Consider the following 23,917-nt stretch of genomic DNA (forward strand, 5'->3'; position numbering starts at 1 on the left):
GATGACGGTTTCAGGCAAGGTGGGCAAATGTGCGTCCTGCTCGGTGATGGCCGGCTGCAAGAAAAGTTCAGCTGCTCATGCAGCTTATGCAGCTTATGCAGCTTATGCAACTGAAGTGGGGTCAAGGTGGTGGCAATGCAAGCATCACAAGCACCATGCTTGCCAAGACCGCGCAGATGCTCATGGAATCCAATTTGTCAGAAGAAACCCTGACGCTTGACGAAAATATTTTGGACAACAGACCAAAAGCACATACGGCTCCAGATTATCTACTCGAGCAGCTAGCGAAGCGCTCTATCTCTTCATCACCTACGCTGTAGGACATCAGCAAAATGACAGATGCAGATCCAAGTCAGGCGATCTATGGGCCTTTACCTCTCTCTCCAGTCCCTCTGTCCAACGCCACCTCCTTCCTCCGCTTTATCACTATTGATCCTACAGCTGATGATAGAGAACCTATCTCATTGCAGCTTACGACAGTTCCTTTACACGATGATCTTCAATACGCCGCATTATCATATGTCTGGGGAGATCCCACCCAGACGACTCGAATCCTAGCCAATGGACACCCTCTCCATGTGACAGACAACCTAGCAGATGCATTACATCAGTTCCGCGCCATAGGCATGAGTCGTTACGCCCCCGGCCACGGCGACGGCCTTGCCTTGTGGGTCGATGCAATATGCATCAATCAGTCCGACTTGGAGGAGCGAAGCGCCGAAGTGCACAAGATAGGCGACATATATGCCAGAGCCAGTGGCGTTATATCCTGGTTGGGCAAGCCAGACTCCCGCCAGCTTCATGTTGCACTTGGAGGGGTTTGCCAAGTTGCGAAGGCCTTGGCAGATTCGCAGGAGAATGAAGTCCTTGGGAAGGGCCTCGCGTTCCTGAAACAACAATATGGCCACAGCCAGAATCCCGAAGTCGACAACTTGTGGGAGGCCATATCCTCTTTCAGCAAGGACAAGTACTGGACAAGGGTATGGATCGTGCAAGAAGTCGTCAAAGCGAGATCTAGCACTTTCGCTTGTGGATCCGTAACGGCTCGCTTCGAAGACATACTCGTTGTAGACTCTCTCCTAAGAGCTCTCGTCTACGGTCCAACCGAGCTTTACAGAAACCTGCCTGTCTCATTTGCCAATCAACTCACCCGAAACACGCCGCCTTTCCGCACAGCTTTCGTGATCAGTTCTCTACGTAGCCGGTACTACCTGCGTGATAGCACCTTATTCACGCTATCAAAGAATTACATGCAAGAGGTTTTGACGCAGTGGAGGTGTCGAGTCAAGGGCAGCCTGAAACCACCGCACGTACACCTCATGTACTGATAGGGTGTAGTCGACCTTCATGTCTTGTAAGCCGAGCAGGCTCAACATGCCATAGACACGATCCCTATCATCAGTAGCCTGCACAAGGCTCTAGCTCATTCGGGAGATGTTCCTATGCGAGAAGGTTGTGAACTTCCTACGTGGATGCCTGACCTCGGAGGTCTCTCACAATATTACTACTTCTTCCGCCATGAGCCATTCTCCCCCTATCATTGGTATAGAGATCTTGATATGACTGACCACTCGCAAGTAGAGGTAGTACTTTCCGGAGTCTTATGGTTCTCGGGGCTTGTAATGGACGAGGTCCAGGATCTGCTTGAAGCCGACACTGACTCATTCAATCTAGAGAATGTGGAAGCTCTTGCAGTAGAATTTCTCGCTATTGCAAGGCGGAGGCAGCTATTCTCACAAGGAAACACTCTGCATCAACTCTTCCATGTACTGTTCAAGACTCAATTTCCGCCTCGGGATGGCGAGGAGGCTATCACTCTTCACCCGTCGACACCTCAAGCGCGTGGTTTTCATACCATGTTGGAGGATATTTCCGTGGCTCAAGACACTGCCCTGGTTGCGGCATCGGAGAACTCGGAGATGGCAACTACCCAATGTCTTCAAAGCGAGCTTTTATGTACTTTCTATTGCGGAATGTCCCCCGAGGAGAAAGGTCAATGGGCGGAGAGGCAGACGACAGATGCTCATGCGGTCTCTGCTGTGACTAGTCGGGCATTGGGCTCTTGTCGGTATAATCGCTTCTTTTGCACTAAAGAAGGTCTGTTTGGCCGCGGTCCGCCTGGAACACGGTCAGGAGATCGAATTTGTGTGTACCGTGGCGATCTACCACCGGTTATTCTGAGGAAAACTGACGATCACTGGGTTAATATCGGCGAGGCATACGTGTATTGGGCTTCTGCAAACGCTTCAGAGAATGCCTTGAGAAGTATGGCTGGATCTCTGGAAAGATTTCAAGTACACTGAGGATTTAGTTTCAATCGTTTCTATACTTCATTTCTCGCTGGAGTTGCAGTATGTCTGTATCACGGCGGGGGCCGAAAGGGTCACACACGTGGCATTCCGAAGTAGATGGGAGGGAAAGTACTGCAAAGCAGGAAGTCATAGATCCCATTCACCGAGCAAGTACAAGCCGATAGGAGATATAAAGACACTCGATCTCCGGTATTTATCTCAATATGACGCCGTTTTGATCAACTATCTATCCCGATGTCTCCGATTCTCTCGTCATCGCTCTCGTTCTTGGTCACGTCCATGCTCTCGGCAATCGAGCCGACGAGCATTGACCATACATTGTCCTTGCACGATTTTGTATCCACGATATCGCTGTAAGTGGTTTGGCTTAGCAATGTTGTCCTGAGCTTCAAAAGGGAAATGAGGAACTTACTAGTCAGCGATCGACAAATCGTCATCCAGAAGCTGCAGGCGCTGTGCTGCTGCAGTACTGTCTCCAAACCGAATGAACTGTATCATGATATCTGTCCGGTTAAGTTTCCTCCGTTTGATCTCAGCTCCAAGCAGGTGGATAGAATTGCGGATGACGCCGGTATCAGAGTGATCCCAAACTCCATCCGTCAGGATGTACAAGCTCTTGCCTTTGGCTTTGGAGCTCTTTCGGCCTTGGTTGCTTGTACTCAAAACGTCTCCAGCCACTTTCTGTAAACAGGGACCCAATCCAAACTCCAGTCGGCCAGGGCTGAAATGCGATTGGACGTATTTCACGAGAGAACTTGTGTTCCTTGCCTGTAGTCGTGAATCAGGTCTGCTGCTTAGGAAAACTTCGATACCGTCGGAGTCAACTTGTTTCGCGAGATAGGCCAGAGCGTGAAAGGTATCGATAACTTCCCCTTTGTATGCCTGCATCGTCGTGGAATTGTCCACCAGAAAGATCTGTGATTGGTTAGCACTGTCATCGCTTCTCTGAGAGGAAGTTCGGCAGCTGAACTTACAATATCTCTGTTTGAGAGAGCCTTCAGAGCCAAGTCCTGGCCCGGTAGCGATATCTGACCCTGCCGAAAGCCTCTGACGGACCCTCGACTGGCCTTCTTCTTCTCATCAATCCACATCATCACTTGTGTTAGAGTGATATGCGGATAGAGTTGATATCCTGGCGTCCCAGCTCTACCAGCAGACAGTGCAATACCAGAGTCGATCGGCTCTGAGTTCGAACTGATACTCAATGATGACAGGGGTGCATTCCGTTCAACTCCCTGAGGAGCAAGGAATGGAAACCTTGCTTGGCTGAAGGTTGCTCCCTCCTTCTCGTGTCTGTTGAACAGCAATTGACGGCTCGGCGGGATCCCTTTCTCCTGTGATCCTACACTATAGATAGATGTTTCCCGCACGCCCTTCTGGGCGATAGAAGAAGGAGGACTCTGGGGCCTCACGGCAACAGAGTGAGAGTTGGCAACGTACTGCGCAGACACGATGGAAGTCCTTGACGAGGCGTGGGACCTTGGTCCACTAAAGTAACTCGTACTCACGCGATGTTTCATATCGAGGGTGTCCTCTCTGCAAGTTGATGATCGACGAGAGCTTGCAATACCCTCTATCTCATCGTCCAGAATCATTTGAACAGACATTTGCAACTGGCGGGCTGGAAATCGCCGGGCCGGACTGCCAGCCAAGGCGCCGCGCAAGAACACTCCAACGATTTTCGAGGTGATGTCGTCTGATCTTCTGGAATACTTCGTGGCCAGCTTGTAGACATCCCGGACAGAGTTGAGCGTGTTTTCTCCGTCGTGGAAGCAGTTGCCTAGTTGTTCCCCTAGGCTCTTGGGAAATCCATCGATCTCATGTTTTCGGGCGTTCTGAAAGTCGATGCGCCCGCGCTCACCACCAATGAGCCAGCTCGCTGTCTCGACTGCAAGGCAGCCAAGGGACCAGATATCCGCCGGAGAATCATCCTGAGAGGGTCCATCGTATGTAAACTCCGGGGCATCTGTGAACCCGGTTAGTGATGACTCATCAAACAATGCGGTCAGGAATACACACAGTATGGTCCTCGTTCGTGGTATGGAGCTGACACGGCCGCTTTGCCGGTCCGGAATCTATTTCCAGCCAGCATGTTCAGCTTCAGTCGGTATCCAGACCCACTAGAACTGTTGCTCTCTGTAAATACAAAGATGTCTGAAGGGCTCAGAAGATCACAGAATCTGTAGTCTTGTGTGAGCGACAGTTGTAAGGGCAGTTCGCTGATACCAAGGATGCACCTACCTCAAATGTAGATTTGATTGCATTTGGCGATGCACGCCATTGACAGTGCTTAGCAGTGAGAGGATAGAGTTCCAGAATATTCGCACATCCTCCTGCGTGTATGGGGGACTATTCTGACGGAACAGGTCCAAGAGGGTACCTAGCTCAGGGCGTTCAGTCACCAGTATCTTCGTCTCCCCCGAGGGAGTCTCGATATTGAAAGCATCAATGATAGATAAAATATGTTGGTCTGGTTGCTTCAGCTTTTGTATCAAAGACCAGGTGTCGAGATCATGGCGGAAAGCACGGATGTCTTTGGAATAGCTCTTCAAGATGACGGTGATCTGCAATTTGGAAGCAAGCAATTAGCGCTCTGACCATTCCCCTCGACTGTATAGTATGTACCTTTCCACTTTCACTTCGAGTTTTAGATATTACCACTTCCTCATCAGTGATCGAGACCGACTCGGGCGGTTTTCCAAGACTCTTAGCAGCAAGAATGCGACCTGTTCGAAGATCGAGATAACCCCTCGGAGCATCTCTCTGTTGTATAATGAGAGGATGAAACATCCACTGGACGGCTGAAAAGTCGGCGTAGATCTGTGAGCAATAGGGCAAGCCTACAAGAGCGCTAGGCATTGACTGGAAGGGAAGTGCGCTATCATCTTCGCCCATTGCAATGAATCGGATGATGTAGCTTGTTGCTGGGTGACCGACTTTGGAGATGTATGCGAGAATAGAAAAGACTACCATGTACGAACCCTTCAAGGGATCAATGGCGCCCTTACCCTCTCGTCGTTGGCTGTCCAGTTCCAGGGAACGTTCGATCATGTCCGTTGTCCAATATTCAGCCAAGTTCTGTGGGGACACGTACGTTGCAGGCGTGCCATCGCCGTATTCGCCCTGTTGCTGGCTATCCTGAACGAAGGTCCTGAAATCCTCGAACGCGCAAGGGAGAGAATTGTAATAAGACGGCAATTCCACTGACGCAGCCTCGAGACGTTGCTTGATGTCGCGGAAGAGTGCGTCAATGGGCACGACATAAGCCCCTCCAAAACAGTCTGCTGCGACAATATGCCCGTAAACTTCTCTTGTCTGGAGATCGACAACCCACGAGCCTGAGTCCCCATTCTCGATAGCTATATATTCGTTTAGCGGCTCAGCTATCCAATGCATGGGCGAGTGAAATACGCACCACCTAGTTCTTCTGGTTCGAAGATGAAAGTTTCGATGGACATCTTCCCGGGGCTAATACATAGCTTTGATCCTGCGAAGTGGAGACTTCCTGGGACGGGGCCGCTGGAGGCACTCAACATTTCAACTTTTCGATACAAGGCTCTTTGACGAAAATCTTTTGCAGGTTCTGTCAACGTCTGCCAGCCGTTTCCATGTCGGACTCTGTTGGGTTGCCACTCTCGAAGCTTGATGAGAGTCCAATCCCAATAATGGTCTTGGACATCCCTGCATTGAGTGCTTACAGGGGACAATATCGCCTGGCATTCGTGGAATCCCTGGAACTCCCAGGCATTCGAGGTCTCATGCGTTATTGACTGGACGCTCCCGTTGCTTCCAGAAATGCTTGAACTGTCTGAGTCGTCGGAGTCACTGCCGCTGCCAGGCTCTACTCCACTGTCTCGGTACTGTTCGAAAGGGTGACCGGCTGTGATTCCGAAGATGTCAGAACTACCATCGCTCATTATGACGCGGATGATTCCTCCGAGAGTCGACTTTCGGAACTGCCCAGTTCCCGATGAATAAATCCGAATCGGAAGTCCACAGGAGCTAGATCCAGATGATACCCAGTCTCCAGACGTTGCGATGTGAATTTTTCTGTATTCGGCGAATACAGTGAGAGTTGGTGCTTGATCACAGACGATGACCCGCAGTGGACCAGCCGTCAGATCCTCCGACTCGAGCAACTTCTTGATTCGCGTCTTCTTGAGGAAGGCTTCGGCCCTCTTGGCTTGCTTCTTGCTACAGAAGATGATCAAGTGAGGTCTGGCGTCCTGCAGAGACTTGCCAAGGATGCCGAGACGCAGTGACACCGGCGGCCCCTCGGAACGCTTGAGGCTCGACATGAGCCCTTCATCGATACGGTTTTGAACCTCGACGTAGTCCTTGATGCACACGCCTGGCTTGTCGAAGGAGTAGAGGCCGTTGAAGCCAGTGGCTCGGCGGCCCGCCAAGCCCGCCTCGGCCGGCGCGCCCCTAGCGACATGGCTCGAAGCCGGAGGAGCATGACCCGGCGCTGCGCGAGATGTACGGGAATCTCGCAGCTGAATGCTGGCTGCCTGAGATAGCAAGCTCTCGTAGCCAGAGTCCGAGCTATCGGGTGTCTTTATTGGCGTGCGAGGTCTAGGCGCGGGGGGCTCCACTAGGGACATCATGGAGGCTGTAATGGTTGAAGCCTGGATGGCCTCGAGTCTAAGCTTAAATCATAGGCAGATGTGATCCGATTTCGCGATTCTTCGCGAATATCCCTTCCACGCAACGGCGCTGGCTACATATGCAATCAAAAGGGGGGGTTCAGATGTCCGAATGCGATCATTTCTTCCGCCCAATTACCCTGCGAGAGTGTGCCTATCACCTGACCTCTGTCAGCTCAGGGAACTCAGCCAATGCCAGATGTCGGACGCAGCCATGCATGAGGAGGCAGCCTGAATAAGGCAGTCGCTGCGCTGTCACTGTGGCCGGGCGTAGCACTGCCGCCGCCACCACCTGCAGCAGGACGCGGCACTGCCCCAAGTTCCACCTTTGTGCTACTGACAGTCCACCGAAATCTATCGAGTCGTCCGAGGGCGGTGATTATATGCATGCTTGTCCAAGTTTGCTCTCAGGTACAGAAGGAATCAGCACCAATTGAATCACGATGGATCTTTACGCATCCCCATATCCGCTACGGAAGCTCGATAGACTGGAACTCAAGACACTTTGCAAGGTGCTCTGGAACTGGCAATACTGTGCCGAATGCGCGACTTCAACAGAATGCCCAACAAATGATTGCCCATGGCAGAGATCTAAGCGACTGGAGTCGTACTTCAGGTTTTATCAACATGTCACTACTTTGTATGTTCCGGAGTTTTCCACATCCGGCAGCATCGCTCTCCGAAGCCATGGCGATCTCTTCGATATCATCTCGATCATCAAGAAGAATGCCGATAGGCCTCGGGAAAGCGTGACGAAGGAGTACTTCGTCAAGAGATACGGTGATCCTCAACATTTCCCTGCAGTGGCAGACCAGAAGCGTTCTTTCGATATGGCAGTCAAGGTCATGACCATGGTCGAGTGCTCATCTGAGAACCAGAGCCTCGGAAACTTGGAGAAGGGGGTTCAGCCCATTATCTGGCGAGACGATACTTCGCTGGCCCAGTTCCTGTCGTCCGCGTTTCCGAAAACGAACTGTCCCAGCCTCAACCAGGCCCCATCTTCAGCAAGGACGATGAATGTCAGAGACGCTCTGAAAGTCACAGAGTTGAAAAAGATAGCTGGGCTGAGGTTCAGACCCACGGATGACTTGCGACACCATCTCAGACTGGATCCCAAGACCGGCTGGGTCGGCATATTCCACCATACAAGGGCGCTTAAGGAGCATCTCATTGCCACGCTGGCGGAGCCAAACCCTAGAACTGACGGTGAGGCAATCGAGCGGTAGGGATGCCTCGAAGAATCCAAGTGAGAACGACTTTGCTGACAGCCAACTGACTCATAAGGGGCAACTTGCCACGCCAACTAGCTCTCGAGATCCTTGATAGTGTCCAGAAAGTTCTCTTCCCGTTTGAGTCCGAGAAAGATGCGCTGCACCTGGAGACTCTTGTGACAAAGTCATCCTTTGACGAGGACTGCCTGGACTTTCACAGCAGTTCGTACCGCCGGGCCGATGAGTCCAGCATCGCGTACGAACACATGGCGTCGCGGCTCATGGACCTGCACGAAGAGCTGTTGAACCCGACACCGCGCGGCGCATTGTTTGACTGGATCGAGCGAAAGAGCGGAGCGAGGTACGTGATGATGGCGACGCTCGGTGGAGTCGTTATTGCCGTTATTCTCGGTATCTTCGGGCTTGCAGTCGGCATATTCCAGGCTTGGGTCGCGTATGAGGCGTGGAAGCACCCTGTGCCGAACGCTACATAGACAGATCAGCTCACCGAGGACGCTTCTCGTGAGCGATATCTTCTCCCTAGCTACGCAACTAATTCGGAGTCGTCATTTGCATACTCGTCCGTTTTCCACAGAAGCCAATGACGGAAAGACCCGCAGCACGCGTCTCGAGGCCGAGTCCGGGGATGTTATCGCGTAATAGTTTCCATCTTGTCAGACCAGAGCAGTCCGGGGTAAAGGACACACGAATCGTGGTCATTCCCGCGGACCTTTTGTAATGAAGGTAGACTCTGCTGCTAGTCCGCGAATCTGTTGTGTGGGATGTTGGTGAAGTGGTAGTTGGGTTCAGTGGGCAGATATTGGCACAAAGGTGTCAACCGCCAAGTCGGCATAAGTCTCCATATCGGTAGATAAGCTCTTCTCGTCGTATTGGGGTCGATGTAATAGAGAACTCCGATTCGGACCTACGGGACTCGATATTGCGGTCTCAACCATGTTTCTGCCGATGCACCTATGATCGTCTGTCGTATCAAATGGGCCACAATCTGGGGCCCAGCCTTGCGGTCATCCATGTGGAACAACCCCGTACTATCCATCACAGCATCCATGTGTTGCTGGGTACTGGATGTGTTTTTTTACGTAAATGCTCTGGGGAAGGTCTGGAGTCGAGGAAGCGCTATGCAGCCTCCACCTCCGCAGTGGCCCAGGTGGTGGAGGGTTTGGAGAGGCGACTGGAAGGACGACATTGCACTGGCACATGGCATGGCATGATTCGGAGGCAATGTGTGGAAGCAGAAACCATGGCCTGGAAGTGCTTGGCAGGCTGGGCATTTTTATCTACGCCCAATCGTCTCGAGTCCATAAAGCGCGCACATGCCGCACTCTCACGTGTACACCTGGTGTACTAATTTCGCCTTATCACATGGAAATACTGCGACGCGCCGGACTCGATCGGGAAGGCAGAAAACGTCCTTGGAGGCGTGGTAGATACCCGACTGGGCGGCCGAGGCCAGCCCCCAATGCGACAACAGGGACACACATAGGAAGGAGGACCCCTAGGAACCCTGTGCTTCTCAGAACCCAGGGATCAGAGAATTACGGGAGTACAAGTAAGCTGGAGGCATCCAGTGCTAGGAACAGGGTGTGTGAGCGCGATCGGATTTTTGCGTGGGCTCGTGTTGCAGTCTCAAAATGTGTACATATCCGGAGATTGAAAGTGCAGAGACTTCCAAGGTTGGTGGTGGTGGGTCTGTCTCCAACTCACAACACCAGGCCATGCCAGACCTTGTTGCACCATGTTTTGGAGGCTCGGTGTCTCCTTTGGGGAAAAGTGTACGGGGTAGGCACCACTCTCAACTGAGTGAGGGCTCTCGATAAGCGTCGATTGCAGTCAGTGGTAAGTTGGGGCTCTGCCAAGTCCGCTATGTGAGGACTTGTAGCGGCCTAGACCAGATCCCGATAGGGTTCACTTCGGCACTATGGACTGATGGAGCAGGTGGTTGAGTGTGGTGGGGCCGGTTCGGTAATGCGGGCTTCACAGGCTCATACCCGCGCTCTCCTCCTTGTCAGAGTCGGGGAAGGTCGCTGTGTTACTGGCACGCTCGTATATTGCAGTCACTACGATATTGGAGGTGCTGGAGTGGAAATAGTCGCTACGAAGTGGGAGATCAGCCATGCGAATATTTACCCTGCTCGAGTTGAACAAGCACATAGCCTGGAGCCTGGTTACCTCTTGAAAATGCCTTGGGACGGGCACCAACAATACAAGGGCAGTCCCAAGAACGAAGACAGGCCGAGCTGGGAAGGTGTATGCATTTGTGCCCTTCCAACGAGATGCAAAATTAGATCCCGTCACAGTGGGTAGCCGCAGGCTCCCCGGTAGCATCGCTTTTGGGGATGCAACAGAACCAGCCTGCTGCTGTGCCCTACAGGTGGCTGGCCTTTCGATTCCAAGGGTCCGTACTCGGGCAAGTCAGGTCTGTACGCACGTACAAGTACATGCCCAGATCTTGCTCTAAAATCTCGCATCAGCACTCAGTGTCGCACTCCAGGATTTGGAAGGCAGACCCAGCGCGCGTGCGCCCGACCAGCCGCCCGCTCTGGACAGGGTTCCCAACCACAGTGGAGAGAGTGCAGGAATGTCCCTTTCCTGTCACCACCTTGCAAGAAGGCAGATATCTCTTCGATGACTCTGCCAAGACAGCTACTATCTCGCCTTCGCTTTGTTCAAACCGTTTGCCCAATTGCTTTGCTTTGTCGTCGATTTTGAGCATCACGCAGATGGCGCCTCTGACGTCAATCCATCGCCGTAAAGGAGCATTAGCAGTTTTAAAGGCGAGGGCAACCAGTGCTTATCCGGCAATAGCGGCATATTTTAGCGAGCAAGAATGCACTGAAACTGGTCATGGGAGACGGGAGCCCGCTGGCACCACTGTCGCGCGAGCTAAATGACTTCATTGGCTGTGATTGGCGGCCTGAATTGCCATCCTTGGGCGTCGAAGTCCCGGCGCCACTGCCCTTAGGGGGTCACTAGCCGATTTAGCTCCCCTGCTTAGCATACCCCACACGCCACTCTAGGGGGTTTTGCAAGCGGCTCCACTGGAAAACACTCCGTTTGCAGGGAGTGAGTGTGATTGCGCAGGAGGCAGGTACGGAGCAAGAACAAATAGCTAAACCACTGACATGCTTCCTCCAAGGACCGTAGATCAATGAGCTCAGGACAGATCGTGCATCGCGGAGGGAAGATCGATGTGACAAGAGATCGACCGCTTCTGTTCTCTAAAAATATCGACTCTCCGTAAAGTACCTAGGTAGGTACTTTACTTCCAAACACGGACCATGTAGGCCTACTGGTAAGTACGATGGGGGGATTGGACATCAGACGGTGGATGAATTGAAGGAGCGAGGTTGGGCGGCGCCCAGCGCCACTGGCGAGCCGCGAGGCGTCTCGTGGCAGGAACCCCGCACATGCGCACCCGCCCATTGAAACATTGAAACCTTGGGAAGCCGCCACAGAGGCAGAGCTTACGAGGGAAGGAAGGTATGCGCCCGGAAGAGGCGTTTTGAAGCGAGACATTCATTGATGACCAACAACCGAATGAACCTCGACCACATCCTCGCTCTACCTCGCCGTCCAAGGCAACACGCCATCCATCCGGCCTCGGTCGGACAGCCGAGGTTCACTCACCCGTCCACACGAAGATTCTTTCTGCTTGGTGGCCTTCCGTCTGCAGTGTCGTTGATTCAAGGACGGGCTAGGTACCCTAAAGTACATTATGCTTACTTGGGTTGGCGTCTTCGTTAGCCTCCTCGGACTGTTGGACTGCCTGGGGGCGCGTCCTTTTGACGACGGCCAGCCCGCACGCGTCGTATCCCCCCTTGGGACTAGCAACCATCCTTGCCATCCTCAGGTTTCTGTGTATGACGGTTTGCCAAGGCGCTTTCTTCTTTCTCTCGCTCTGTTTTGCTCGGTATCGAGGCACCCGCCAGTCTCGACATTCGTGGTGGCGCTCGTGCGATGGACTGACCTGACTGACTTGTCATACCAGTTATCAATGCTATCTTTCAGGTGGGCGCATGCCCACCGGCCGCCGCCATTGAACTGAACCAGGATCGACAGCTTTTCTCCACCTGTCTTGGATAATTAACGTACACAGACTTGACAGGCTTGATACGCACATACTTGTATGTACGGAGTCAGTACGGACCAGGACCAGGAGGCTAATCGCAAGCGCGCCCAAACGCCACGGCTGGCTTCAGACCCCCGGGCCATTCAGTGGCCAGTGGCATGTTATTTCCCAGCACACACATGGACTCCTCGTGTGTCTTGGGAAGAAATCGAGGGCCCCTGGTCAGCCTATCCCGGAATATCGCCTGTTGCTTCCTTATCAGCTCGGTCAGCTCATTACTTGTATGTCCCAGCCCTGTTTCCGAGCGATGGGGCCACAGGCTCCTACGCAAGCCCTTGGGCCCCCGCCTGGACTCACTTGGCGGTGCATGGTGACAGTCGCCGAGAAAAGTCAAGCTTCCTCTGCCGCCACGGCAAAGGCTTGTAAACACATCGCACCGTCAGTGGCACACATTCCTCTGCGCATTGCCCTCTGTTTGCCTCTCGGTTTGCGACGGCCAGACCTGCGGAACTGAAACGGAAGGCTTCTGATTTGCTCACCCATCTGGCAAACCTGGGGTAATGTGGAAATAGCTGAAGCCGACAGGCTCATTTCATGACACATAGAAATGGTGTCAACGGCGCTTCCTCCACACCCTCTCCAAACCATCCCCAGGCCCTCCACTCGGTCGGCGACACCTCCATTGGGGAGAGCCCCCCGGTCGGGCCAAGATCAGCACTGTGCCGCAATTGGAGGGTGATTGCCTTGGCGGTCATCTCGAGATTGCCCTCAACCGCCCATTTGCGCCGCGTGCCCGCCGACAGGACAGCCCCCAAAACGAGAAATCACAGACTGTTCTGCGTCTACTTGTAATATCAGCGACGCATAATTATCCTACCTACCTGTCCATGTAGACCGTAAGTACCGGTCCAAGCTGTCTTGGCGACCTGCCCACCGAGCCACACAAGCTGCTACCTGCCTGGCCTAGTCCGAGACCTCGTTTTTTTGCCTCCTCACTGCATCACACCCATTGACACCCAACTGCTCCTATCAATAACTCGCAGTCTCCATTCCTTTGCATTGTCTCCATCGTCTCCGCTCTCCTTGATAGACGTTGGCCGAATGGCGCTAGGGTATCGCTTGAGTCTCCTGGCCACCGTTATTGGACCGCGGAAAGCGTCCATCACGCACATCGTTGCCATCCTCGTGTGTTCTACAAGCCTTCCATTGCTTCTACCGCACCAGCTGGCCTCCTTCCATGCATGAGTAGATTACCTAGACCCGCTCCTACCGTGACAGCGTCATCTGCACAGTCTTGGTACATCCATGTCCGGAATAGACACAGCTATGTACCCGCCGCACCGCACACCTCATGGGGTACCGCGACTGTACCCCCCTTCTCTCAGACAACCCCAGTGGTGCCGTCGATCTCGCTCCCGTCGAACTCAAACCATAACATTCGACCGAGGACAACCCCTTTGTACTTGTACCCTACCCATGGACTCGAGGAGAGCTTTGACCCTCCTCTATCCACTCACTTTACCCTCAGCGCTCTGCTCTCCTCAGGGTTACTGCTCTCACTCCCCCCTCTTCTGGTACCTCACTCCCGCCATACACCCCAGAGCTCCCAAGGCGAGCATCCTTTTTAAATACCCAGGTTTCCCGTCCTCTTCTTGCCTGAGCTTGGTCCTCTTTCTGTTCCGTCCCCCTCTTTGCGACAATCATCGACACCTGCCCTGACAAAGCCCGGATTGGGAAATAAGCGTGTCGCACAACCACAACAACAATGTCTGAAAAGGACGTTGAGACTGCGCCCAAGGGCACAGAGCCGACCGGCGCAGGCGTCAAGTCTGAGCTCCCAGGCTACGACGATAATGGCCTCGGCCAGCATGAGACGCGCAACATTGCCGACTCGGTCCGCCAGGAGGACTTCATGACGCGCAACGGCCTGAACCTCAAGTCGTTCCAGAAGCGCGAGTATGGCAAGGGCATCGTCGAGCTCGACCGCAGCATGCGCGGTCGCCACCTGCAGATGATTGCTATCGGTATGTCTTTGTTGTTGACTCGGGCGGGAGGCTGACGTTGCACGACGTGCCCTGCCTCCCTCTTTTGACACGTTTGCGGTCTGCATACTGATGGTCGCGTCTGTACAGGTGGTTCCATTGGTGCTGGTTTCTTCGTCGGCTCTGGCAGCGCTTTCTACAAGGGCGTAAGTCTTGGTGCACCCTCCTCATGCGCACATGCGGTCGTCGCTTGGCGACGATCCTGTGACGCGGCACACCTTTTGCGATCCATTCGTTTGACTTTATGCTGACCGGGATGCGGACGCTAGGGCCCTGGTTCTGTCTTGATCGACTTCATGATCATCGGCATCATGATGTTCAACGTCGTCTACGCTCTTGGTGAGCTGGCTTGCATGTTCCCTGTCTCTGGTGGCTTCTACACGTACTCGGTCCGCTTCATTGACCCCACCTGGGGCTTCGCCATGGGCTGGAACTACGTTATGCAATGGGCTGTCGTCCTTCCGCTTGAACTTACGGTCTGTGGTCTCACTGTCGGGTATTGGAATCCTGATATATCAGTCGGTAAGTCGCGTTGTACCTCCAATGTACCCCAGATTTGCTTCGTGAGGCTCGTACTGATCCGACCTCTTCTCTTTCGTCTAGCCGTATGGATCACTGTATTCTTGGTCACCATTGTCATCGTCAACATCTTTGGCACGCTCGGATACGCAGAAGAGGAGTTCTGGGCGTCTGTGATCAAGCTGATTGCCATTGTCGTCTTCATGATTATTGCCTTCGTTCTTGTCCTCGGTGGTGGCCCCAGCAACGGCCAGTACAACCACTACTGGGGCGCTCGCCTCTGGTACGAGCCCGGTGCTTTCAAGAACGGGTTCCGTGGATTCTGCGCCATCTTCGTGACGGCTGCCTTCTCCTTCAGCGGTACTGAGCTTGTCGGTCTCGCGGCTGCCGAGGCGCGCAACCCCGTCAAATCGCTCCCCGGTGCCATCAAGCAGGTGTTCTGGCGTATCACCCTGTAAGTCGCGTTACTTGTCAAATCGTGGTTTGCTCCCGCATTCGGGTAGACGTACTGACGCGCAACTGTCTAGCTTCTACATTCTGGGTCTCTTCTTCGTCGGTCTGCTTATCAACTCCAACGATGATGCTCTCCTCGGTGCCAACCCGTATGCCGATGTTCACGCCTCTCCCTTCGTCTTGGTTGGTAAATACGCCGGCCTGAAGGGTTTCGACTCGTTCATGAACGTCATCATTCTCATCTCTGTCCTGTCGATCGGTGTGTCCGCCGTGTACGGTGGTTCCCGTACCCTCACTGCCCTCGCCCAGCAGGGTTACGCTCCCAAGATCTTCACCTATGTCGATCGCTCGGGTCGCCCGCTGTTTTCCGTGATCATCCTGCTGCTGTTTGGATGCCTCGGCTATGTCAACGTCAACAACAACGGTCCCGAGGTGTTCGACTGGCTCCAGGCTCTGTCTGGTCTGGCCGCTCTCTTCACCTGGGGCTCCATCTGCCTGGCCCATATCCGCTTCCGCTCTGCCTGGAAGTACCACGGCCACACCCTCGATGAGCTCCCCTTCCGCGCCATCTTTGGTGTTTGGGGCTCTTGGGTTGGACTGATTCTGTGTGTTCTGGTGCTCCTCGCCAGTGTATGTTGCCCCTCCTGCTCTACTTTGCGTCTCATTAGATGCTGACGATTGATCTCTCTAGCTCTTCACCGCCATCGCCCCGGCTGCCGGCGGCGTCAACGACGCCAAGGGCTTCTTCAAGCAGTACCTGGCGCTGCCCGTCGTCATCTTCTTCTACATCTGCGGCTACATCTGGAAGCGCCAGGGCTGGGTCAAGATTGCCGACATCGACGTCGACACGGGCCGCCGCGAGCTGCCGTGGGACGAGATCAACGCCTACCGCGCGGAGCAGGCTGCCATGCCTCCCTTGAAGAGGTGGTTCCACCACGTCTTTGTCTAAAGAAGGCGATCTTCTCGAGCAATACTGCAGCGTTGTGGTGTTTGCACTTGCGTGCAGAGATCGGTGTTTTTTTCGCGCCGCCTCTGACGTTGTGCGTGCGACAGGCCTTGCGTTTGTGAGACTTGCTTGTTTTTTGTCGTCACTAGACGGGTTTCTATGTTTCGCTGCATTGTCTCGAGGTCTTGATTTGGGGGATGTGTCGATGTAAGGAGAGCGAGTGATGTATCAGGGGTAGATGATGCGATGGAACTATTGTGGATGTTTTGATGATGTGGTCTGTTGCATGTGTGCATGCGGAATTCTGAGAGGGCGCGAAGATACATTTTCGTTGCAGATGAAAGTAGTTTTCGCAGCACCTACCTATACCCAACTCTTTTCAGCATTGTGATGTGTCAGTTTGAGAGGACGATGTCTCCCATCTTCGATCTCTTGTGATATGTGCTCGCTTTACTTGAATGGGGTCGAATGGTGTACAAGTCTGGGAGTCTGAAGCAGAGCCTCGTTTGCCGTTGTGGATGCGGATAGCACTCTTGTCTCATGTATGCAAGTTTAAAGCTCCTCGATCCAGTCGCCGGATGCGAGTCACACATGCCATGCAGTATCACCGGTGGCGTTTTGAAGCCATCACAGAACTTGTGCAGATTCATGCTGCACGCTGCAAGTTGCGACAGAGGCTTCCACACGGGGAGGTGCCGTGCATCCTCACGGCAGTCTGGTTGGCTACCGACGCTACTTTAGGTGCAGTGTTGCATTCTCAAGTGTTCTAGGGGTTCTGGAAGCTCATACTCGCACCATGATCAGGCATCATAGGCATAACTAGTCTGGTCATCCTCATCATCAATATTGACCTCCATTGCTGGCCGGCCGGGAGTCGGGGCCGCCCAGTGAGGCGGGGCCCGCTAGTTAGTTGAATCAAATGGTCTGGAGCTCGGCAGCATCTCCCCGATCTCCGCGAGGGCCACTGTGGGAATTCCCCGACGGCTGACTGCCTACCACAGACCTACTCCGTAACAATTGTGAAAGTCGAGGACATGGAAGGGTCTGCAATGGTCGTAATCAAGGTCAAATCTTTCGTAGTTGCTGAGGACTAGGATGGATCTGGCCATGCAGGTGTGTACCGGCCGAGATCTGATAGTGAAAGCGCCCACAGTGAAAGTCGCGGTAACGATGACGTCGGATTTACCTCTTGTGATCAAACCGCGGGGCTCTGCCTCTGGGGAGGGATGGGTTCAATTGCCCGTTTGGAATGCGCCACACCAGTGACACCACAATGAATTGGGTGGCATTCTCCGACCGAGTCCCGGGCTTCACTACCGGGCGATCGTGGTTCTCGGCAGGAGCCGGTGGGGAAATTTCCCTCCTCCCCCCCGCCAAAACATCGAACCAGACCTGGACCTGGCGCGCCTCCGTGGCGGCTGACAAAGAGCTTGCAAATAGTTGGGTAATGGCTGCGGTAGCAGTGGATAAGAGGGCATTTCGCGAGGGACCGCCACGAATTGGGAAATCTGTATCTTCTCAATCGCGACTCTTGGGACTGGCTTGACGCGTTTTGAGCACGAATCCAAACACTCTGTCTGCGTCTTTGGGGCCGGATCAGCGACCGACACATCTTTGCCTCACGTCAGATCCCCGCGATATCGAAGAGTATAGTATGGCATCACACGGCGACCTCCGGGCCCCGGCCGGAGACGGCAAGACGGCCTCGGGGCCCCTGGAGACGGAGTTCCTCGTCGTCGGCGCCGGACCGGCGGGAGCCTCGCTGGCGTGCTTCCTGGCGTCCTACGGCCTGAAGGGCATCATGATCAGCGCGGCGCCCGGCACGGCTGATACGCCGAGGGCTCACATCACGAACATGGCGGCGCAAGGTGCGTCTCTCTCGCGCTTGATGCAGTTTGACCCGCTCCGTTACGTGCTGACTCCTTGCTACAGAATGCCTCCGCGACATCGGCCTCGACCAAGAAGTCGAGCAGGTCTCGTCCCAGGGCCACTGCATGGTGCACACGCGGTGGTGCCACAGCATGGCCGGCGTCGAGTACGCGCGCCTCTTCTCGTGGGGCAACGACCCGCAGCGCAAGGGCGACTACGAGGAGGCCAGCCCCTGCTCGCCGGTCGACCTGCCGCAGACGCTCCTCGAGCCCATCCTCGTCCGCCACGCCACCCACAGCGGCTTCAAGACGCGCTTCGACACGAGCCTGACGTCCTTCTCGCGCGACGCCGCGTCCGGCGCCATCACGGCGCAGGTCCGGGACAACCTGTCGGGCGCCGAGTACGCCATCCGCACGCGCTACCTGTTCGGCGCCGACGGCGCGCAGAGCCAGGTCGTGAAGCAGCTCGGCATCCCGCTCGTCCGCAAGCCCGGCGGCGGGCTCGCCATCAACGTCCTCGTGCGCGCCGACCTGTCGCACCTCGTCGACTCGCGCCGCGGCAACCTGCACTGGGTCATGCAGCCCGACCGCGAGCACCCGGCCTTTGGCTGGATGGCGCTCGTGCGCATGGTCAAGCCCTGGCACGAGTGGATGTTCATCCTGTTCCCCGAGCAGGGCAGCGCGCCCGACATGAACGCCCCGCGCGACGAGTACCTGAAGCGGGTCAAGGAGATGATTGGCGACGACACCCCCGCCGAGATCCTCGGCGTGTCCAAGTGGTTCATCAACGAGATTGTGGCGGAGCGGTACGACGACGACGAGGGGAACATGTAAGTCTCTTGGCGTGACACTCTTTTCTTGTTGTGGGTGGCGCGAAACTGGTTACTGACGAGATCTGGTCCCCTAGTTTCTGCCTCGGCGACGCCGTGCACCGGCACCCGCCCTTCAACGGCCTGGGCTCCAACACCTGCATCCAGGACGCCTTCAACCTGGCCTGGAAGGTCGCCTACGTGCACCGCGGCCTGGCCGACCCCTCCCTGCTCAAGACCTACAGCGCCGAGCGCCAGCCCGTCGGCAAGGCCATCATCACGCAGGCCAACGACTCCTTCCGCGAGCACTTCCACGTCTGGGAGGCCCTCGGCGCCACGCCCAAGGACCTCGCGGAGCGCACGCAGATCCTGTCCCGGCTCGAGGCCGAGGGCCCCGAGGGCCGCGCCGGCCGCAAGGCCTTCCGCGAGGCCATCCACAGCACGCGCCACGAGTTCCACGCCCTGGGCATCGAGATGGGCCAGCACTACGAGAGCGCCGCCGTCGCGCAGGCCGACGAGCCGGCGCCCTACGCCGTGCCCGCCCGGGTCGCCGAGGATCCCGTGCTGCACCTCCACCGCAACACCTACCCGGGCTGCCGCCTGCCGCACGTCTGGCTCAACACGGCCGTGCCCAGCACGCCGAAGTCGACCATCGACCTCGCGGGCCACGGCAAGTTCGTGCTCTTCACGGGCATCGGCGGCGGCGCGTGGAAGGCCGCCGCCGCGACGGTGGCGGCGGAGCTCGGCGTGCCCGTCGACGCGCACTCCATCGGCTTCCGGCAGGACTGGGAGGACTTTTACTTTGACTGGGAGAGGCTGCGCGGCGTGGAGGAGTCGGGCGCCGTGCTGGTGCGGCCCGACCGGTTCGTGGCGTGGCGGTGCCAGGAGGTCGTCGGCGACGCGGACGCGTGCGCCGCGAGGCTGAAGGGGGTCATCAGGGGTGTTTTGGGGTTCAAGGAGTAGAATGACGCGCTGTAGAACGATTCTGTGTTAATGCTAAAAAAAAGAATAAATGTCTCAATACGCCGGATTCAGCATTGGAACACTCTGAAACGGGATACCGGTACTAGGGTCTGCCTTCCACACCACCTCCCTGAGCCTCCCTGAGCTCTAGGCAAGGTATCCCGCATTATCCACTATGTACAACAATTCTAGATTTTTGTTAGCTTGAAAGACGGCATAATACCTACATTCAAGTATAAAAGAGCTGTTCCCTGTTCCTAGCTCTTGCTAGCACTAGATTTCTTTGTCACTTTCTCTTTGCCTTTGGTAAGGATTTAGCCCTCACCTCTTGTCAGCTAGTAATACTAAAGAAGGTTCAATTAAGGAAGAAGGATAGCATTAGGGGCTTCCTTGTAGGAAGCCTCCTTTTTAGGGTAGACCCTTATCTTACTATGACATTCAAAGACATAGCTCGTCAAAATATGGTTCATTGGATGTAGTCGAAAGTGTAGCTATCCTGTAAGGATGCCTGAGGACTTGCGAGGCAAGGTAGATTTGTATAGACCAGCGAATCTCAAAGCGGGGTTGCACCGTCGACTGGAGGCATAGATCCATGCTCCTGTAATGACCACCGCCCTTCCAGCGCGGAAAACAAGATTCCGTCTCCTATCTTATCTCATGGCTGCAATGAACCTTTCCATGTGAGAAGAGTCCATGATAAGTATTGATTAGTGAAAACTTTAGGAAAGGCGAACTCCCGGACGGGCCATCCCAAGGTTCAACGCTAGCTTCAGACACCGCAAGCACTACAGAGATGAAATAGAGACACTGTAAACTGATCGGTGGGCTCCTCCCGACTGGAGATAGGCTGGTAAGTGTCAATGAATACCTGGCCTCTTCAAAATGTCCTCCGAGAGTTCTCTGCATATCTTCAGTTCTCTGACCACTGATGTATATCATGACCATGGATAGGAACAAGGCTGTTCTGAACTCCAGCGCTTGATGATTGTCCAATACCCTCCTTGTGCGCTCCTCTCAATTTATCTTGTTCGTGGTAAGTTCTCCAATTGTGCCTTGCCGTGCGCTCACCTGAATTGAGGCTGAGCAGTGCAACCCCATTCTGCCTTCCATAGGCAGACCACTCTCATTGGACAGGGACACTGACTTGCATGACATCAATTCTGCCTAAAACCTGCACGACAATGGAACTGCCCTTCCACCACTTCGCAGTTCACGGATCTTATTCAAATCCTGCTCAGGCTTTCCAACCTCAACAACTTCAGCGCACAACCCTTCTCTCAACAGTACGATGTGTTACCAGGTCGTCGAACTCTACAGTGCCTGCAAATGCTTGTATTACCAGCAAGCCGTGGATAGATGTGCCTCGTTCGGGCGCCCGGGACATCGTATTCAACAGAGAACAATCTATGTGGGATATGCTTGTACCATTCATTCACGTGCCGGACCAAATAGATTTAAAGTGTTCCATGAAGACACAGGACCGTCAACCGCATCGAAGCACACGACGACTCAAAGCTCGGTCAAATTCCTCGGAAGCCAGAGAGAATCAGCTCAAACGGCCGTAAGAGCCCCAATAACCAAGGATCAACTTAGTAAACCCCATCAGACCGGAGCTAGACTAGACACAGGCCTCGCCAAGGACCAGAATCCAAGATCGATAGCCCAAAATGATGGTCGCTCTAGCACTGACAGCGATTTTGCAAATGCTGAACCTACAATCAATCTGGAAGAGGACACATCATCTGACGATTCGTCTTTTGACCTTGGCACACCACCCGAGCCGGTCTCTTCGGCGTCGTCATATTCCCAATTGGGTTCTGATGTCCTGGAACTCTTACTCAGCGAACTTCTAGCCTTTCAGGATCTCTGGTACCTGTGGCCTCAGCTAGTAGCGAGCTTCAAGTCCCGCAAGGACTTCCATATCCTGATTGCGCGGTTCATAGAGCTCTATGCCGACGACCTGGAGAACCTCGCAATTGGACGGGAATCCGGAGACGACCCGAGATATATAACGAAAGGACTCCAGGAGATCACTGCTGCACGTTTCGTCAGGAAGTCGAGGCTAGCCATCGCACAGAGAGTCTGGGCAGTCCACAAGCCGGTAGCTACTGGCGTGGCGGGAGTGTGGGCGTCGGAGGAAGGCGACTTCGTTGAAAAGCCCGACGACAGCGTCGATGACTATATACCGTTCGCGTTCTCTGAAGCGAAAGACTTCCTTTTCGAGACTCTGCCAATTATTGCTCTTCAGTCCCGCGTCAAGAGATTCGTTTCAGAGCGCCATGAGACATCCATTCTCTCTGCAGTCACCGAGTTTCTGACGATTCGAGTGGAGAATGTGTTTCATCAAGTTGCACCTCCCGAGTCGGGTAACTATCGTATCTTTTGGAAATGTGTAAGGGTCTGTGCTTTGGTTCTCTATGAATAGTTCACTGACCGCTTCGTCTATCCAGCGTTGTGGAAAGAGGTCTTACGACGACTTCAAGCAACTCGAGAGTGGAGGCGTGAACGATCTCACAGAAACCTTCCGCACTTACGCGAACGAAGACCATCTGTCGGAGGGGTGTAAGCAAGAGATGCGATCCTCACCAGGATGGAGGCGCTGGATAGGCAAATCATCCGCATCCAGCTCGGCGCAACTGCCCTTCTCTCAAAAGTCCAGTGTGGCCGAATCCGCCATCGGGTCGTGTCACAAGACGAGCCAGATACAGCGCAATACTCACAATTATGTACTATTATGTGTTCCTTTCATGAAGAAGGCACTTAAGCTCCACAATGCCGAAGTCTGCAAGATCAACTCGGACAGAGAGTTCTTCAGAATGTTGCGCTATTACTACACCCAGCACTGTCCTCGAAAACGGTTCTCGATTCCGAAAAGGGTCCAGGCACTCAACTTTGTACATGTACGTTTCTCTTACCTGACTTGAAGGCTTCAGTACACAACGTGAACTAACACCCTCTCCAGTTTGAGGTCTACAGAAGCAAGCTAGTCGACATCCTGTCCACTCCATCACTGCCGCCGAATGACCAACCCGGCACTGACTATATGTACGAGCCAATGCCACCGGCAACCAACCCACCTGTTGGTCCGAACCTCCTGATGCACTTGTTCGAGCACCCAGACCACGCTGAAGTGACCCCCGTACTGTACAAAAGAATTCCTCGGAAACTTCGGGCCAAGCTGGAGGCCTGCCCTATCCAAGGTAGCTCAGCGGGATGGGGCATACATTATGTGGAGGGGCTTGATCGGCTGACCATGTACATCTATGGTTGTGTGGGATTCGCTATTGCGTTGGTCATGGCTGTCATCTGGGCGTCGATTCGAGATGACGTACAAGGAGGCTTTGCGATTGCCGGATTTCTCATCGCATTTCTTGCATTCTGTGGATCACTGGTGCAGTCCGAGTTTGGAGGGTTCTAGGGTAGTTGAGGTCAACCATCAGCAATACCGACAGGCAACCAATGCTCTATGTCCTCGAAGTTCCCCTCACACATCCCAAAATCCTGGCAGACCCTGAGCTGCTGAAACATGAGCTCTGTGGCGGCTAGTCGCCCGTTCTGTGCCCCAAGCCGTAGAGGGTTGGGAAACAAGAGGCCAATCTGAAAGCAAGTCAGTGTACCTGTCTCGGATTCAATCATTGTGTGGCATATCTTGAAGCACACGCACTTTGTGAGATCAGGGGACTGTAGTCAAATGCGAGGAAATGGACGATCCAGTATGCAGATGATATTATTACTGCATCATACTGCGTATTGTTCCAAAGTAGTTCATGAAATCTTAGGCTGTTTGGTGTGTTCGGGGCGAGGATTTGGCCAAAGTTCTCTTCAAAACCCAAGTAACGCCCGTCAACAGTGCAGCTACCAGGCGATATATCCAAAATTGTCGAGCTACTACAAAATCGTTCTTATCATTGACCTGTATCAAGTTTGAGCTGAAGATAGTCTTGTTCTTGTCAGATGCAACGGAATATAGACTTGGATAGCTTTCATGGGACTTACCGCTACAAGTGATGCAGGCATGTAGATCGTAGCAATAATCGTCAAAATAGTAATGGTCCTTG

General features: G+C 54.2%; 6 protein-coding genes across 6 annotated transcripts; 5 read left to right on the forward strand and 1 right to left on the reverse strand.

Annotated features, from left to right (window-relative positions):
• Positions 1 to 332: 332 nt before the first annotated feature.
• Positions 333 to 2,303, forward strand: E0L32_006126 (uncharacterized protein; the record flags this gene model as incomplete). Its single annotated transcript, XM_031140725.1, has 2 exons — positions 333 to 1,188; positions 1,384 to 2,303. 2 exons carry the CDS (start codon positions 333 to 335, stop codon positions 2,301 to 2,303), a joined length of 1,776 nt encoding a protein of 591 aa, XP_030995107.1.
• Positions 2,304 to 2,530: 227 nt separating this feature from the next.
• On the reverse strand, positions 2,531 to 6,919 carry E0L32_006127 (uncharacterized protein; the record flags this gene model as incomplete). The annotated part of the gene is made up of 7 exons (XM_031140726.1): positions 2,531 to 2,663; positions 2,725 to 3,227; positions 3,287 to 4,278; positions 4,332 to 4,492; positions 4,554 to 4,876; positions 4,938 to 5,671; positions 5,728 to 6,919. The coding sequence occupies 7 exons, from the start codon at positions 6,917 to 6,919 to the stop codon at positions 2,531 to 2,533; spliced, it is 4,038 nt and encodes a 1,345-aa protein (XP_030995108.1).
• Positions 6,920 to 7,401: 482 nt separating this feature from the next.
• Positions 7,402 to 8,663, forward strand: E0L32_006128 (uncharacterized protein; the record flags this gene model as incomplete). Its single annotated transcript, XM_031140727.1, has 2 exons — positions 7,402 to 8,180; positions 8,243 to 8,663. 2 exons carry the CDS (start codon positions 7,402 to 7,404, stop codon positions 8,661 to 8,663), a joined length of 1,200 nt encoding a protein of 399 aa, XP_030995109.1.
• Positions 8,664 to 14,024: 5,361 nt separating this feature from the next.
• E0L32_006129 (uncharacterized protein) lies at positions 14,025 to 16,222 on the forward strand (the record flags this gene model as incomplete). The annotated part of the gene is made up of 6 exons (XM_031140728.1): positions 14,025 to 14,283; positions 14,392 to 14,447; positions 14,571 to 14,823; positions 14,905 to 15,274; positions 15,348 to 15,903; positions 15,965 to 16,222. 6 exons carry the CDS (start codon positions 14,025 to 14,027, stop codon positions 16,220 to 16,222), a joined length of 1,752 nt encoding a protein of 583 aa, XP_030995110.1.
• Positions 16,223 to 17,873: 1,651 nt separating this feature from the next.
• E0L32_006130 (uncharacterized protein) lies at positions 17,874 to 19,859 on the forward strand (the record flags this gene model as incomplete). Its single annotated transcript, XM_031140729.1, has 3 exons — positions 17,874 to 18,087; positions 18,152 to 18,917; positions 18,995 to 19,859. The coding sequence occupies 3 exons, from the start codon at positions 17,874 to 17,876 to the stop codon at positions 19,857 to 19,859; spliced, it is 1,845 nt and encodes a 614-aa protein (XP_030995111.1).
• A 1,181-nt stretch (positions 19,860 to 21,040) lies between these two features.
• Positions 21,041 to 23,277, forward strand: E0L32_006131 (uncharacterized protein; the record flags this gene model as incomplete). The annotated part of the gene is made up of 4 exons (XM_031140730.1): positions 21,041 to 21,420; positions 21,477 to 22,251; positions 22,310 to 22,759; positions 22,822 to 23,277. 4 exons carry the CDS (start codon positions 21,041 to 21,043, stop codon positions 23,275 to 23,277), a joined length of 2,061 nt encoding a protein of 686 aa, XP_030995112.1.
• Positions 23,278 to 23,917: the final 640 nt, after the last annotated feature.

This window comes from Thyridium curvatum, assembly GCF_004353045.1.
Source record: "Thyridium curvatum strain D216 chromosome Unknown NODE_34_length_383523_cov_77.689754, whole genome shotgun sequence".
Lineage (NCBI taxonomy): Eukaryota > Fungi > Ascomycota > Sordariomycetes > Thyridiales > Thyridiaceae > Thyridium > Thyridium curvatum.